Source organism: Bubalus kerabau, chromosome 2 (assembly GCF_029407905.1).
Source record: "Bubalus kerabau isolate K-KA32 ecotype Philippines breed swamp buffalo chromosome 2, PCC_UOA_SB_1v2, whole genome shotgun sequence".
NCBI lineage: Eukaryota > Metazoa > Chordata > Mammalia > Artiodactyla > Bovidae > Bubalus > Bubalus kerabau.
Genome location: NC_073625.1, coordinates 16302745 through 16320565, shown reverse-complemented (window position 1 = coordinate 16320565; position 17821 = coordinate 16302745). Strand labels below are relative to the sequence as shown.

Genomic DNA, 17821 nt, shown 5'->3' with positions numbered 1-17821 from the left:
GAATGTTCTGGACTGATTTCCTTTAGGATGGACTGGTTGGATCTCCTTGCTGTCCAAGGGACTCTCAAGAGTCTTCTCCAACACCACAGTTCAAAAGCATCAATTCTTCAGTGCTCAGCTTTCTTTATAGTCCAACTCTCAAATCCATACATGACTACTGAAAAAACCATAGTCTTGACTAGACAGACCTCTGGAATGTTAGTCATAAAAAACAATGAGGGACTTCCCTGGTGGTCCAGTGGCTCCCAAGACTACACACTCCCAGTTCAGGGGGCCTGGGTGTGATCCCTGATGAGGCAACTAGATCCCACATACCGCAACTAAGAGGTCTCACACCACAATTAAAGATCCTGCTTGCTACGCAACTAAGCCCCAGCACAGCCAAATAAATAAGAGTGTAACCATTCCATTTGCAGCATGGATGGACCTTGAGACTATCATATGGAGTGAAATGAGTCAGACAAAGAAAAATAATATATGATATCACATATATGTGAAATCTAAAAGATATATACAAATGAACTTACTTACAAAGCAGAAACAGACTTCCAGATATCAAAAACAAATGTATGGTTACCAAAGGTGTGGCAGGGAAGAATAAATCAGGAGCTTGGCATAAACACACACATACCACTAGATAGGAAATAGATACCCAATAAGGACCTATTGGACGGCACAGGGAACTCGACTCAGCACTCTGGAAAGAGTACACTCATGCTCTATGTGAGGAAAGGAGCTAAAAAAGAATGAATACATGTATAAGTATACCTGACTCACTTTGCTGTACACCTGAAGGTAATACAACACTGTATATCAACTACGCTCCAAAAAAATTAAAATTTAAAAAATAGGCATCTACTTAAGAAATAAACCCAAAGGAATGGCTGGGGTGGGGTGGAGATTGGGAGAAGATGAGGGCCAGTGGACTTTCCCAGGCTTCTTAGGCTTCTTACATTTCTGGATAAGACGTTACGACACAGTGATGGAAGGTCGATTTACCCCCAGGGTTGGAGGCAAACAATCTCCAGGGGGGAGGCAGATCCAGTGTGAGAAAAAGGCTATGGGCAGCGATGACTGGAGGGCAGGCTTGTCCTTGTCCCACTGGGACCGCCCCTGCTCAGACTTGCCATGTGCAGACATGGGCCTATGGTGCCATTCCACATTTTAAGAGAAACTGGAAATCTGAATGTTGTGCAACATTTCCTGGTTATTGAGAAGTTGCATGGAAAACAAAATACCCTCTGCTGGTGGGTTTTGCTCAGTGATGCAGTGCCCTTGCCCAACACATCTTCCTCCCTCTGTGTGTCACCAATTCTTAGTTTTTCTCTTACAGATTTTTTTTCTAATGTGAACCCTTTATTGAATTTGTTACAACACTGCTTCTGTTTTAAGCTTTGTTTTTTTGGCCCCCAGGCATGAGAGGTCTTAGCTCCTTGACCAAGGATCAAACCTGCACCCCCCTGCACTGGAAGGCAAAGTCCCAACTACTGGACCACCAAGGAAATCCTGCTAGCTCTCAATTTTTAAGCCAAATCAGAGATGAGTGCTGGCATTTGCAAGTGGAGTTCACAGCATGTCAAGGGGCTCTGATCAGTTTCCCATTGCTGTTGTAACCAATTGCCGCTAACTTCATGGCTTGAACAATGCACATTTATTATCTTACAGTGTGGTGGGCCAGAAAACTGGCATGGGACTCACCAGGCTAAAATCAAGCTCTGTCAGCCGGCTACCTTCTGTTCTGGAGGATCTAGGAGAGAATCCATTTTCTTGCCTATTCCAGCTTCTAGAAGTGCCCACATTCCTTACACCACAGCTCCCATCCTTGTCCTCAAAGACAGCAATGGGTCCTCAGAACAAATCTCCCAGCTCAGTTTGAAAAGGTTCTGTGCTTTTTAAGGACTCATGTGATCAGGCCTCACTGGATACTTCAGTGGAATCTTCCCACAGTGAGTCTGCGCGGTTTTTAAAAGTAATTAAAGACTGTGCTGGGTCTTCATTGGTGCCCACAGGCTTTCTCTAGTTGCGGTGAGCAGGGAGAGCAAAGCTACTCTCTAGTTTTCGTGCTCAGGCTTCTCGTTGCTCTGACTTCTCTTGCTGCAGTTGGAGGCTTCCAGAGCACAGGCTCAGTAGTTGTGGCACAAGATCTTAGTTGCTTCATGGCATGTGGGATCTTCCCAGACCCGGGATCGAACCCATATCCGCTGCACTGGCAGGCAGGTTCTTAACCCCTGGACCACCAGGGGGATCCCAAGGTTTTGGTTTTAATTACATGTGCAAAATACCCTTTGCCACAGAGGTAATATATTCAGAGATTCTGGGGTTCAGAGAATCAACAGGGCTCTTCCCTAAACTTTTCCATTATTTGCTCATTTCTTCTTCTCCAAAAAAATGTTCTGAGGACAGAAACTTATGATAAATAGGGTTTATCTTTCTGCATAATCTAGCCCACTCTTTTTCTGTTCAGGCTTCCTTTTCCTTAAAATATGTTTTTTTTTTTTCTATATTCTTTCTAGTTGAGGTATAGTTGATTTACAATATCATATAAGTTTCAGGTGTACAACATAGGGGTTCACGATTTCTAAAGGTTATATTCCATTTATAGTTATAATAAAACATTGGCTATATTCCCTGTGCCATACAATATATCCTTGTAACTTAATTATTTTATATATAGTAGTTTGTGCCTCTTAGCCCCTGCCGTACTGTGCTCCTTCCCACTTTCCTCTCCCCACTGGTAATCACTAATTTGCTCTCTAGATCTGTGAGTCCGTTTCTGCTTTGTTATATTCCCTATTTTGCTTTATTTTTTAGATTTCACATGTAAGTGATATCATACAGTGTTTGTCTCTGTCCGACTTATTTCACTTACCAGAATACCTTGCAAGTCCATCCATGTTGTTGTGAATGGAAAAATTTTATTAGTTTTTAATGGCTGAGTTTTTAACTGGGCTTCCCTGGTGGCTCAGCAGTAAAGAATCTGCCTGCAATGCAGGAGACTCGGGTTTGGTCCCTGGGTCAGGATAATCCTCTAGAGAAGGAGATGGCAAGCCACTCCAGTAGTCTTGCTTGGGAAACCCCATGGATAGAGGAGCCTGGCAAGCTACAGTCCATGGGTTCACAAAAGAGTCCAACATGACTTAGCAACTAAACAACAACAACATTCTATTGGGTATATACACCACATCTTCTTTATCTATTTATCTGTTGATGGGCATTTAGTTTGTCTCCATATCTTGGCTATTGTAAACAATGCTGCTATGAACATTGGGGTGCATGTGTCTTTTTGAATTAATGCTTTCATTTTTTTCCCCCCAGTAAATACTGAGGAGTAGGATTGCTGGATCATACAGTAGTTCTCCCATACTGGTTTCCAATGCAGCACCAATTTACATTCCTACCAAAAGCGCACGAAGCTTCCTTTTTCTAAGGGATCTGTTTGCAGGGGGCCCTTCAGTGAAGTGTGGCTGTATCCTCTCCAGCAGTGATATTTTCAGCTGCCAGTCTGCTTTCTGGCTCCATCTGCTGCCGTGACGCGCAGAAACAGAAGCTCTCTCTTCACTGCCGCTCCCTGAGCAGCTTCTCAGCTGGGATTAGTCACAAGGTGAAGGACCCGGCAAACATTCCTCCTTCTCCCGAGAGTCGCCAAGGGCCCTGGGGCCAGCCCCAAGGGTTTTAGTCGACACTGGATGGGGCTGGTGGGAGGAGGATGACTTAGGCTTGAGTCACCGTTCCCTGGGGGCAGGAGGCTCTGCCGGTTAGAGGAACAGGCTGCGTCTAACAAGAGCGCATTTATTCCTGTTCATTTTCAAGTTCTATGCTTGGGTCCAACGGGTCCATTGTGCGAGAACTGGATGCAGGAGGCTGGATTTTTTTTTTTAATATTTTTTCTTTGGCTGTGCTGGGTCTAAGTTTCAGCATGCAGCATCCTTAGCTGCAGCACGTGGGATTTGGTTCCCTGACCAGTGATTGAACCCAAGCCCCCTGCATGGGGACAGTGGAGTCTTAGCCACTGGACCACCAGGGAAGTCCCAGGAGCCTGGACTTTTAATGCTGGTTTGGGCAGGTGGTGGCTTCCCTGGGAGCTCAGAGGGTGAAGCATCTGCCTGCAATGTGGGAGACCCGGGTTCAATCCCTGGGTCGGGAAGATCCCCTGGAGAAGGACATGGCAACCCACGCCAGTACTCTTGCCTGGAAAATCCCATTTATGGAGAAGCCTGGGAGGCTACACAGTCCATGCAGTCACAGAGTCGGACACGACTGACCGACTTCACTTTGGGCAGGTTTGAGTGAGACCCATCTGTGTCCCCCTCAGCCCCCCTGGAGGTGAGAAAGGATTCTGTGTGGTCACCGGGCTGTGCCCTTCCCTTCTGTCTCTTGACCCCTGTAGGCCCCCAAAACACACACATACCCTTAAATGGTGGAGGTGAAGGGCCGTACACCAGTGTGATGGCCAGAGCTCCCCGGCTGGAGTCTGAGCTCTTCCGCTTACTTTCTGTGTGTATTGTGTCCTCAGTCCTCTCTGAGTCTCCCTGGCCTCCATGGCCTGGAGCCCTTGGGCTCCACTGTCCACGGGATTTTCTAGGCAAGAATTCTGGAGTGGGTTGCCACTTCCTACTCCAGGGGATTTTCCCGGCCCAGAGATCAAACCCATGTCTCTCGCATCTCCTGCATTGGCAGGCAAATTCTTTATCCTTAGGAAAATTACTTAACCTCAATTTCCTTGTTTCTACACATTGACAAGGAAATCACTTCACATGAGTTTTAATGAGGATTAAATGACCTAATATCTGCAAAGACAGAAAAGTGCCTGGGCCAGAGCCACAATATGGCTTTTGTTAAATAATAATAATATATACATATACATATGGGAGATATATATACATATGCATATATACACACATATATACCTATATATATACATATACATATATATGGGATATATATATGCATAGATATACATATATATGGGAGATATGTATATATATATATATGGCTTCCTAGGTGGTGTTAGTGGTAAAGAATCTGCCTGCCAATTCAGGAGGCATAAGAAACCTGGGTTGGATCTATCTGTCAGGAAGATCTCCTGGAAATGGCAACCCACTCCATTATTCTCGCCTGGGAAATCCCATGGGCAGAGGAGCCGGGGTCACCAACACCCTCATGGCTGTGTGCTGGGGCCTAGGGTCCTAGCTGTCAGATCCTTTGGCCCCATCTTCCCACTATTGTAATGTGATTATGGGATGCAAGTGTCAAATGAGAGCTTTCTAACACTAAGAGCTGGTAACATGTAATGATTCCCGACCATCAGAAATGGCCAAGCAAGGGACTTCCTGGGTGGGCCAGAGGTTAAGACTCCATGCAGGGGGCATGGGTTCAATCCCTGGTCAGGGAACTAAAATCCCATCTGCCTTGCAGTGTAGTCAATAAACAAATCAAAATAATCTCTCTTTGCTTCAGTTAAAAAGACAAAAAATGGCCAAGCAAATAAATGCTTGATAACTATCATCAAGTGATTTATTGAAAAGGCAATTTATTTATGCCTGTGGAGAGTGGAAATCGTTCTTCTGTGAAGGTGACTTTGAGCTTTGAGATTCTGAGTTTCTGTACTTTGAAGTAGAATCTACGCTTTAGTCATATTAAGTGATTTTTCTCCTGTATTTTTCACTTCCTTTTACATCCCATCCTCTTCTTCCACTCATGTAGATGTTCTGGGAACACACCACCCATTTTTGTTTGTTTGTTTTGGCCACAGGAATCTTAATTTTCTGGCCAGAGATTGAACCTGTGCCTTCTGTCAGTGAAAGTGCAGAGTCCTAAGCACTGGACTGCCAGGGAATTTCTGGGAAACACACCCTTTTAAAAAGAAGGATGTGGTGGGGAAAAAAAAAAAAGAGAAGGCTGCGGTGGCTGGCAGTTTGGCAGTTGAAATATTAAAAAAGACCATACTATTCGCTCTGGTGATTGATTCTATTTTTGGACTAGATTTACTAGGGGGATTATGTTACCCTCTTCGGAGGAAAACCTGGAAAGATTAGAAGAGGAAGCAATCACGTCACCTCCCCTCCCCTGGTCTCCAATTTCTTGGCACGACACAAAAACCCAATCCATGATTTAGGGCTGGGATTGATTTAAGATTAATATTCTGCTCTTCCACGAGAATGGGGGACTTGATATAGAAAGCAAGCTGCCTTTTTGAAAATAAGTTATATTGCGTTTGCCAAAAAGCTCGTTCGGGATTTTTGGACCACCCCAGTATTTCTTACACACTGGAGTTTGTGAACAGAGACATATTTTAAGCTATGAAGATACCAGTGTGCCGAGTCCTAATCCAGGTTGCAACTCTGACTTTTTGGTCCTCTGCTGTCCCCGTGTGGACGTAAATGGAAATAACACGATATCCCTTACAGCTGGCATGTGGAACCAGACTTGGGAGAAAACTCCCTTAAAAACTGGAAACGTTAGTTGCTCAGTCGCGTCCGAATCTTTGCGATCCCATGGACTGTAGCCCATCAGGCTCCTCTGTCCATAGAATCCTCCAGGCAAGAAGACTGGAGTGGGTTGCCATGTCCTTCTCCAGGGGATCTTCCAGACCCAGGGATCGAACCCTGGTCTCCTGCATTGCAGGAGGATTTTTTTTACTGTCCGAGCCACCAGGGATGATCCCCCTTAAGAACCACTGGAGGCATTAGGGCTGGTGGGGACCCATGACCCTTGGGAGGGAGCCAGGGACTGCCCTCAGGAAGACAGCTGCAGACTCAGACAAGCCGTCAGTGATTCAAGAGGCTCACATCGTTTTCACCGTTTTTATTTTTCCTGGAGACACTTGGATCCAGTAAGCGAGTGATCAGTGACAGACTCGCAGTCATGCACCTCTGCCGTTTTTGGGCCACGACCAGCACCCACGGGCATGGCGCCAAGCCTCCCACACCTCTTCCTGCCGTGTTTGGAGTAACAAGTCTGTAGGCTTCTCTCTTAGCTTTTCTCACCATCTCATCACCGTCTGTCTCTCTGCTCCTGGCCCTACACAACTCGACATCATCACAGCCGTGCCTGCCGCCTCCCTGCTGTCCCCGCAGGGGCACAGGGCAGAGCGGGTCCATATCAGAGAGGGAGGGGAACACTTGAGCACAAAGAGGGGAAGGGGCCTTGAATCTCTGGGACTACCCTGCCTGGAATCCAGGACCCTAGCTGCCTCCCTCCCTGGCCTGCTCCCTGCTAGGTGACTGTCATCCTGCCCAGCTCACCCCTCCCCATCCCCTTGCAATAGATAGCAGCTGTGGTCTGGGGTCATGTCCCAGCCCTCTAAGGAGAGAATGGATTCACTCAGTTCCCCCCCACCTGCCCCCTGGGCCTCTGCTGTCCAGCTGGGATCCAGGGACCCACAGGCCCGGCCTGACCTCCCTCCCCCACCCCTCACGCCTCCAGCCCCTGCCGCAGCCTGCGGTCCAAGGCCAGGAGCTGCCTCAGGAAGCCCCGGTTGGGGATGATGCCTCGGTGGTCCTTGACTTTCTTGATGGCCTCCACGAGGGTGAGGCGGTGGTACAGCATGAGGTAGGCCAGCACCAGGGTGGCCGAGCGGCTCACTCCCACGGCGCAATGCACCAGGATCCTCCCTGTGAACACAGAGAAACGGAGAGAGGCAGCTGGGGGACCGTGCGCTGGGCTGGAGGAGGCTGGGGGCAGGTGAGGAGGAAGACAGGTAAGCAGAGATGCTCGGAGGCACAGATGGGGAGATGGTAAGAATCTGAATCCCGGCAAACGGGGGCACACAGATGGGAAGACACGGAAAACCTGTAGCAGTTCAGCATCCATAAACCCAAAATGGGCTTGAAGAGGGACTTGCCTGGTGGTCCAGTGGCTAGACTCCAAGCTCCCAAAGCAGGGGGCCCCGGTTCAAGACCTGATCAGGGAACTAGATCCCACATGCCACAGTTAAGACCCAGAACAGCCAAATAAATAAACAAATAAATATTTAAAAGATAACATAGAGCTTAAAAAAAAGAGCTTGAAGGGAGAGACTCAAGATTAATGCAAAACGGAGCTTTGTACCAAGTAGAGTTTCCACTTGATACTTGCTGAGTGCATCCATGGAAAATCCTTTGTGTCTAACCTGGCCCTTCCTCAGGCTCCCATCCATTCTGGGGGGAGGGCGGGTGTGGGTGATCAGTATATATTTTTTCCTATTTTAAAAAATATTTTATTTTTTCGCTGCGATGAACAGCAGTCTTAGCCACTGGGGAAGTCCCAATACATCTTATATTTTTTAAACAAAATACTTTTTACTTCAAAAAATAAAATATTTTTATATCTTAAATACATATATATATATTTTCTGATCACTAAAGCAAGACAGGCAAAGAAAGAATCGTTAGAAAGTCTAGAAATGTATAAAGAAGGCAACAATTAAAAAATATATCTCTCATAATCTTCCCGCCCAGGGGCAATTTGCCACTCTCCCGACATCTGGGATTATTTCCTTCTTTTTACCGACTGCATTGAAAAGATGGTTGAGAGACGAGTTTTCTTTTCTGAGCATCTTATCACACCATTCAAGTCTCTTTCTCTCTCCACACCCAGAGTCCTGGGCTTTGCTCTGAATCAGTGTCCGTGGGTCCACCCCTCCGCCTCTCTCCCCTCCCTTCCTACCTCCTGGCTGGCTCAGCGCCCGGTGGATGAAGTCAGCGGCCGCCTGGAAGTGGACACTCATGTCGAAGGCCGGTGAGTCATGGGCCTCGACACCCAGGTAGCGGATGCCCAGCCCCTCGTAGGCTTCGGGCGTCCCTCGCCACCGGCTGTGAGAGGCGTTGAGGACGTGCGTGATGCCTAGGCGACGCAGCTCCCGGTGGTTGTTGGCTATTTCCCTGCATTGAGGAGCAGAGGTTAGAGGGGGTGAGGCTGGGCAGTGGGACCAGACACCCCGGTCGGTACTCTGATCACCACCCGGCCAACATCACTGGCTCCAGGCCTTCCCTTCACTTCCTGAGGACCTGAGATGCGCAATGACTCTGAGTCTCGTCCTGGAGCAAAGCTGGGGAGTCCTGGAGAGATTTTTGGCCTCGGCAAGAGAAGACAAAGAGATGGGCAAACTGCAGCCCTGATAACATATTGAAAGATGCTCGGAGGCCACAGGATTTTATGAATACTTGATCCGTGAGAAAGATCAACAGGGTTTGTACTTCGTGGAAGGAAGTACCTGCCAACGGTGGAATCTAGCTGGAGAAAGATTGGGGTGTCTTGGGAGAGAGGGGTTTTCTTCACACCAGGGCATTCAGGTAGAGAGAGGAGGTCAGTGGATGGGTCTAGACGTGGCAGGGAGGATCTGGACACTGGACGGCTTGTTGGAGCAGCTCACGTTTAACCAGGTAACCTTGAATTGCTATGGTTCTCACCACTCCCCCATTACTTTATTTTTGTAAAACTTTTTTTTTTTCTGGCTGTCCCAGGCGGCCTGCAGGATCTTAGTTTCTCGACCAGGGATCAAACCTGTGCACATTGAAGTGGAAGCAGGGAGTCCTCAACACTGCACAGCCAGGGAAGTCCCTTTCCCATTTAGACTCTCTCTGATGCCCAGAATCTTCTTGTGTTTTGCCAGTTACTCCAAACCCATGGTTACCCTGCGGATGTCACCTGCAGGGGTTTCCGTGGTTCACAGCCCTCAACTCATGCCAACAGGGTCATATCGAATGCCCTGTCTAGTGCCAACTCCTGGGGCAGAAAGCACCCTGAACTTGAACCTCTAAGTCCTGGGCTCTGCTATTTATGCCCCGTGGGACCTTGGGCCAGTCCCAGCTTCTCTGAGCTTCCAATTCCTCCTGTGTAACCTGGGGATAGTGGTACCTATCTCACCAGGCTATCACGAAGATTAACAGAGAAAAAGCCTGTGAAAAACTCCTTGTAGGCTCTAAAGGTGTTGGAAAAAACCTATAGGGCCTCCTTTCTCGTTGACTCCCGTCTCTCTGTCGCCCCCATCTGGCAGAGCCTCTGCATACTCTGTGGCTTGGCTTGGTCCACCTTTTTGTTGTATGTGCTAAGTCGGTCACTTCAGTCCGACTCTTTGTGACCCTGTGGACTGTAACCCACCGGGCTCCTCTGTCCATGGGCTTCTCCAGGAAAGAATACTGAAGTGGGCTGCCATGCCCTCCTCCAGGGGATCTTCCCGACCCAGGGATCAAACCCATGTCTCTTCCATCTTTTGCATTGTCAGGCAGGTTCTTAACCATTAATGTCACCTGGGGCACCCCTTGTCTTACCACCCACTGTTCCTGGCTCAAGTGATAGCTTTTTCTCAGGGCACAAAGATGGAAGGTCAGATAAGTCATCTATGATGTCCAGCCCATAGCATTGGCATATGAAAATGCTAATGCATTGTGCTAAATGAATGACATGATTACTTGAACAGAGCCTGTCTGTCCAGAATTGGGTCTATCAGTAATCCTGTCCTACCTAAGAGATGTGGGTTCGATTCTTGGGCTGGGAAGATTGCCTGGAGGAGGGCATGGCAACCCACTCCAGCATTCTTGCCTGGAGAATCCCATGGACAGAGGAGCCTGGAGGTCTACAGTCCATGGGGTCGCAAAAAGTCCAACTCGACTGATGTGATTTAGCATACACGTAATCCTGTCCACCCTCCCCAACCCTCCAGCCTCCACTCTACCCATGTACCCCCTCCCTTCCATCCTCAATATGGAACCAACAGCACAACTCCACGCCTCTCTGCCACCCTTCTCCTTTCTTCTTGCACACACACTCACACGCGCACACACACAGCCGTGGCCCCAGTCTGCCCGGTACCTACTGGTCTCCGAGGTAGAGGCCTGGCCAGACCTCGTCGGCGTGGTTACAGGCGGTCTTGCCGGTGTAGAGCAGCCTCTCCAACTCGAAGACGTTGAGGAAGGGGTGCTGGACGGCGGGCGGCTCCTCCAGGGCGCCTCTCACGCGGACTGGAGACCTCGAGCCGCTCCGGGAGAAGCGGGCCATGAATGTCACCGAAGCCCAGAGCCAGTTGCCGGGACACATCTTAGAGGCGGCAGGAGGCCTGGCAGCCCCCGGGGTGCGCGAGGTGAGGCGGGGCGGGTGTCCAGGTGGCAGCTGCCGGCAGAGGCAGGGGTGTGAATGACGCCTGAGCGCGTTCGTAGCGGCGGGGTCCCTTCCCGCCCCCGCCCCCGGGGAGAAGGTTCTGGAGGAGGACGGTGAAGTCTGGCCCTGGGCGGGGCGGGCGCTCTGGACGGTCGTCTCCTTTGAGCGGCAGCAGCTCCTGTCGCCCTGTTCTTTGGCTCCAGGCAAGGAGGTGGGAGCGTCACATGTTCTTGTTTACGGGCCGAGGCAGCGGCCCAGCTGCTGGGCGTCTGCTCCACCACCCCGCCCCCACTCCGCACACACAGTCAACACATACACACACTCAACACACACACACACACACACACACACACACACACACACATTTGGCATCTGGGTGGCAGGGCCCAGTGCTGGTAGCCTTGCCAGCCCGCGTCTGGGTCTCATCTGTCTGGGGCTGCAGACAGACAGGCTGGGGAGCTGGGAGGGGAGTTTGGGGGGAGATTCTGGATCCATCCAGAAGGAGTTGGCCTGAAGGCAGCAGCAGCTGGGGCCGTGACACAGCCCCTCCGGCCTCAGGGTAGGGTGGGGGCGGGGTGGAGATGGGCTGCTTTAACCCCTTCCTGCCCTCCCGCCGCCTCAGCCCTCAGCTGCTCTGGGAAGTCCAGCTGGGGGGATGGGGCGCGTGGGGAAGAGTAGTAAAGAGGAAGCTGAAGTTTCTGAAAAACACTCGCTGAAGACCCAGGTTCATGGAAGGAAGCGCCAGTTATCTGTGCGCCACAGGCAAAGCAGCCTCCCTTGGTTAGCGTGACAGGCTATCACTGATTAAACCTCATCTCCCTGGGTCCAGGCAGGGCTGGAGTACTGTGTGTGTGTTTGTGTGTGTGCGCGCGTGTGTGGGTGTGGGTGTGTGGATGGGGAGAGGCAGAGGGTGAGGGGCTGGAGGAGGGAGGAAAGGGAAGAAATGGGGGCTCCTGCCTGGCCCAGGGTCTCAGAGTGTGGATTAGCGCCTGTGTTGCTGGTGCAATCAAGTGACCCTATTTAGCACACGGGGGTCCTCAGTGAGGGGCCTGAGAAGACGTGCCTGACTCTCTGTGAACAGTGGGGACCACGCATTGAGCTGTGGAGCTGGGAAGGGCCATGCTTTGAGACTTGCCCTGGGAGCTACAGGCAGGGGGGATTGTAGCAACAGTCCCCTACTTCAGCGCCTCTTATCTCCTCTTCTACCCCTCCTCCTCCTCCTCCTTCTCTGCATGGTGATCCTGGCCCTCAGCAAAGGTGGGCTGCTCTGAAGAATTCCCCTCCCACTCCTTTTCCTGTCTTCTGCCCCAAGGACTCAAGGCAAGGTCCCCAGTGAGAGGCCATCTTCGCCTTGCCCCCCCATCCCCCCCAACCCCTCCCCCCATCCCCCTCAACCCCTCCCCCACAGTCTCAACAGGGGCCCTGTTTTCCCCAATCCCCCTGTCCCCCGAGGGCCAGGAGAGCTCCAGCACTCACAAGGCATAAGAACCAGGGGTCTTAGGATCAGGACTGGCGAGGAGAGGCTGGATCTTAGGGTGTTGAGGGGTTGTTTAGGAAGAGATTTTTTTTTCCCCCAATGGCTGATCAGAAGGAGTGTAGAAAGAGAACACTATAGCAATCACGGCTACCTCCATCAGCACTATCACCACCATGACCATCGCCACCACCGCTATGACTGTCATTACCATCAGGATTGACATCTTCATCATCAGCATCACCATTATCATCATCTACTTTCGCTCCGCAGGCCTAAAGACCTCACCACTTGGCTCCCAAACAACCTTTTCTGGGAACAGAATGCTGCTGCCTGTGTGATGCTGAATGGTGGAAAGAAAGCGGGAAGCAGCCTAGGTGTAGCGGGAGCTCCGTGGCACTCGCTTTCTCCCCATTCCGTCCCTGGACACGCTCCAACCCCATCCGCCAGCTTTTGGGGGCCCCGGTCCGCGGCCCTGCCCCCCTCCCTCTGCCGTGGTTGTAACAGGTTCATGGCTGTCGCCCAGCCCTCGCCAACCCAGACAGCCAGGCGCGGAGGGAGGGAGCCCCGGCAGGGCCCCACCGGCGGGCTCCCAGGCCCCTTTTAAGCGCCCCCCGTCCCCCGCCCGGCGCCCCCCAGCCCGGATCTCCGGCGCCTCGCCCACCCGCCGCGGCCCCGCTACCTCGGGAGGCGGCGCGGGTCTCAGTCCCGGAGGCGGATCGCAGGCGCAGGCAGCCCCACGGCCATGACTCCGCCGCCGCCTCGGTCTGGCTTGGCAGACCGGTTGACGGATTAGCATCTATTTTTAAGCCATGACACGCACGTCGAAGCGGGGCTGGTGTCGGTGTGTGCGCGTGTGTCGGCGACACGCAGGGACCCGGTCTCGCACCCGGGGGCCCGAGCGGACAGGCGGCGTGGGCCACGCAGCCCGCACCCCCTGCGGCCCCGCCTCGCGGGCATGCTCGTGTGTATGTGTATTTTCGGAGCTGCGCCAATGACAGGCACTCTGCCTAAAGCTAACATTATGTAAGGCGTCCCAGACGGTGTCTTGAGCACACACGCTCCTCCCCAGGCAGCATTAATTACACAGACTCCAGGACGATGCCCACTCACTTGTACATGTCTCCTGCGCCAGAACACTGTGGCACAAATAACTCTTGTCCTTAACCCTGATTCGTATTTACTAAGCACGGTGTACCCTGTGTTTCACATATCTTAACTCATTTTATCTTCATCAAAGTCTCTGAGGGAGGAGAGGATATTGTTATTGTACCCATTTTAGGGAGGAGGAGATGGAGGCATCCAGAGGCTAAGTAATTTGCCCAGGGCACTCCCTAGGCATTGCCAGAGCGAAGGTCCCAGCCTGGGTGCCTGCCTGGGAAGTTCAAGTCCTTAAGGGCTTTCTGAACAAGTGTCAGCCCCTTCATCCACCTGCTTTCCCCACCCCCCAACACACACTCAATAGAGAAGGCACAGTGGATTTCTTCTTTATCTGGCTGCTCCGGGTCTTAGTTGCAGCATGTGGGATCTAGTTCCCCGACCAGGATGGAACCTAGTCCCTCTGCATTGGGAATGTGGAGTCTTAACTACTGAACCACCAGTTCAGCACCCTGGCTTTTTTATCAGGAAGCCATTTTCAGCAGCCCAGCTCCTTGTGAATTTCTTTTTCCTCTGCTCCTGAAGAAATTCACATGTTGCTTTTTGGTGATACTTACCTTCACTTGCTTTTCTACCCTAAGTACCTTGTTGACTCCCCTGATTGTAAACACTTCGAAGGCAAGGACTATGTTGTGGTCCCCAGCGCCTGGCTCACTGTGTGATGGGGGTGGGGTGGGGACAGTAATGAATGGTATCAGGTGATGCTTTAAAAAGAGTCAGCCTCCAGGAGAGCTGCCTGGTGGGAGGAAGGCAGGAAGAAGACAAGGTCAGGCTGGACTTCGCTGGGGATGAGTAGATGGTATATCTACTGTAGCTGAAACCAGGACAGACTCCATTCCTAAAGGGAGAGTAGATCAGGCTTTGAAATCTGAATCGGAGAAAGTGACACAGTCCCCAGGTCAGCTCCATCATGGGGATGCCGGTAATTCCCCTTCCACCCAGTCTTTGCTGCTCTAGAGAAGCAAATGCAATTCCTCTTCCTTTTCCTTGTGCCTTCTTTGTATGGAAGTTTACATGAAGAAATGAAATCTTCATCACTGAAAACAAAAACTCTCCTGGGAAATTGAGATTTGTCAATTCAGGAAAACTTTGGTAAAGAATGGTCACAGGGGACTTCCCTGGTGGTCCAGTTGTTAAGACTCCACATGTCCAATGCAGGGGGTATGAGTTCAATCACTCAGCTGGGGAACTAAGATCCCATATGCCACGTGGTACTGACAAAAACATAAAAAGAAGAAATGGTTCTGAATCAAACTGTTAAAGAGCATATGTCATACACTAACCTCATTAGAAGTGACGGAGACTTTAGGGTTGGTAGGTTGAGAAGATGTTGTAGATGATAAACTTCATTTCAGTCTTTAGTTGAGATCTAAATCTTTCAACCCTGCATTGTACTTTTCTCAGAAAGCTGGGAAAATATGCTTTAAAGCATACTATAGACAATTTGGCCAGATGTAACCATTGTTACATAGAAATTGTCCATAGATCAAGATCTTCATGAGGATGGGGTCAAGCTACAACTCAAGTGGTTTCATACTTTTCTTGGTAACTTCTTAGAAGGCTTATTATGTTTCCAGGTGACACCCAGCTGAACTAAAGATGGAGAGGGAGGGAGAATGGAAGAAAGAGTTAGTAAGAAGGTAATGGAGAGGATTCGACAGGTAATGAGCAGAAGGAAAGAGAATAAGCATGTATCAATAACTTATTATCATCAATTCCTTGGATTCCCACATTTATGAACTCATTTAATCCCACTTCCCTTTGAGGTGGGTGTTATTATCTTCATAGAATACAGGAGGAGACTGATACTTGGCCAGATTAGTTAACTCACCCACAGCTAATTAGTGCCAGAACAGGGGTTCAATCCCAGGACTATCTGATTCCAAAATTTTATATTTCAAGATGAGGTTGAAGTGTCACTTCTTCTACAAAGCCTTTCTTGATCTACTTTGATTTGTTCTTTTCCTTCTTTGCACTCATAATGACTTCTAGCAAAGGGCATATGGGCTAGTAACTTCATGATTTGCTACATTTATTTATATGTCTGTTCCCATTATTAGAAGTTATGAATGGATTCACCACACTGGGATGAAAAGAACAGAGATGATTTTTTAAAAAAGGCAGATAGGAATAGATTTCCAAGTGGTTTCTAAAGAAATACTTCTTCTAAAAAAATAGTTACATAGAAAGAGGGAGAAAGAGTTCAGTATGAGCAAAGAGGAGGAAAAACAGGCAAGACTAGGAAATACATGTTAAACGGTAGTTCTAACTGCTACGGTTTAACTATGGACTCTGTGCTACTGGGTTAAATGCTTTCCATCTGTTAGCTAATTTAATCCCATAACGTAGATATTATTAATTCCATTTCCTAGTTGAGGAAATAGGTTTTGTGGTGGTAAACCCCTTCCGAAGCAGCCAAATAGCTAATCATTGGAATCTGGGCATGGTTTTAAACCTAGAATTGTTTAAAACCAAAACCTGGGCCTCAAAGCACTGTAGCATAAGGAAAAATCATGGTAATAGCGTGCGTGCATGCTGTCATTTCAGTCGTGTCTGACTCTTTGCGACCCCGTGGACTGTGAAACCCACCAGGCTCCTCTGTCCATGGGATTTTCCAGGCAAGACAACTGGAGTGGGTTGCCATGCCTTCCTCCAGGGGATCTTCCCTACTTAGGGACAGAGAGCAAGTCTCCCGCTTTGCGGGCAGGTTCTTTACCACTAGGGCCATTTGGGAAGCCCAATAGTTAGTGTATCAAGCCCTATTTTGTGCCAAGAATGTAGCAGAACTTACAGGAATTACCCGCTGGAAGCCAGAGCAAGGCATTCTCAAGCACCCCACCCCCACTGGTCCCTCAGAGGGCGTGGCTCCCGGGTGGCAGGCTCTGCAGGCTTTGGAGGGTGGGGGAGGCGGCCTTTAGTCCCCCGGGGGGTCACCCGACGCCCTGTAATCCTTTGCCGTAAGTAGAGAAATGCAGGTCGAGACGGACCTGGCTTCCCCCAATCACGCCCTCCGCACTGCCACGCCTGTCGGTCCCCGGCTGGTCCACCCCGAGCTCGGCTGCAGGTTTAAACGGCCCCTTTCGTGGACAGGTTCAGGCCACAGAGCACCGACAGGTATGACTGCATTTAGCGATGGGGGTGTGGTGAGGGGAGGCGGGGCAAAGAACGGAATGGAGGAAAGATGCCCCGTATGGATGCTGGCTTTGAGGATGCCCCATTCGGATGATGCTGGCTTATTCTTCCAGATCTCCATCCTCCCAGCCCCCTTCCTGCTTCGGCATCTTCCTCCGCCCCCATCTGGCACCCCGTCTTCCCCAGGTCCCTGCGTGTGATCTGCGTGTCGGTTCTCCCAGGCGTCAACCAGGGATGAACCCGCTGGTTTCCCCCGCCCCGGGGCTGCTGCTGGCTCTGAACTGGGGAGCAGGGCTAGTAAGCAGGTCCTTTAGGGATCGTGAGAATCTGGTTTTTGCTTCAACTGTAAAATCTTTCTTCTCCATCGGTCCACCAAAGTGTTCTGTAGCCCGGTTCGCTGACTTACCTAGAGGTGGACACACCTTATCAGTATGAATAGTCCCTTTTTCTAAGAACCACACATTTATCCCGAAGAGTGGATGTGCTTTCCATTAGCCTGATTTTGTGATGAAAAGAAACTCTGGGGAGACTGGTAGGTCCTAGAGCGGTAAATTACGGTATCATTGCTGCTACTGCTAAGTCACTAAAGTCGCGTCCGACTCTGTGCGACCCCATAGACGAAAGCCCACCAGGCTTCCCCGTCCGTGGGATTCTCCAGGCAAAACACTGGAGTGGGTTGCCATTTCCTTCTCCAATGCATGAAAGTGAAAAGTTACTTGCGAACAAAACGATATAAAAGGAATACACAGTAAACATCACTATTACCAAGAAAAGAAGGAAAAAGAAAAGCATGTATAAAAGCACATTTCGAAAAAGACTGAAAGGAAATATGCCAAATAGTGAAAGAGTTGAACTCAGAGTGAGACTATAGATAACTTTTGTCTTGCACTTTAAACTGTCTACATTTCCTGCGTTTTCTACCATCAGTGTGAATTAATTTAAAGTGTCAGTTCTGTGAAATCAGTCCAGACTTTCTTACTG

At 49.9% G+C, this 17821-nt stretch overlaps 1 protein-coding gene across 2 annotated transcripts; it reads right to left on the bottom strand.

Annotated features, from left to right (window-relative positions):
* Window positions 1-6789: 6789 nt before the first annotated feature.
* On the bottom strand, window positions 6790-13494 carry DUSP26 (dual specificity phosphatase 26). Of its 2 annotated transcripts, XM_055567116.1 has the most exons (5): window positions 13233-13475; window positions 12762-12893; window positions 10796-11088; window positions 8647-8861; window positions 6790-7613 (listed from the first exon to the last, which is right to left on the bottom strand). In XM_055567116.1, the coding sequence occupies exons 2-5, from the start codon at window positions 12804-12806 to the stop codon at window positions 7414-7416; spliced, it is 753 nt and encodes a 250-aa protein (XP_055423091.1). In that variant the 5' UTR covers window positions 12807-12893; window positions 13233-13475; the 3' UTR covers window positions 6790-7413. The 2 variants fall into 2 exon arrangements, with proteins under 2 accessions (XP_055423091.1, XP_055423090.1); XM_055567115.1 differs by lacking the exon at window positions 12762-12893 and having other exon boundaries at window positions 13233-13494.
* Window positions 13495-17821: the final 4327 nt, after the last annotated feature.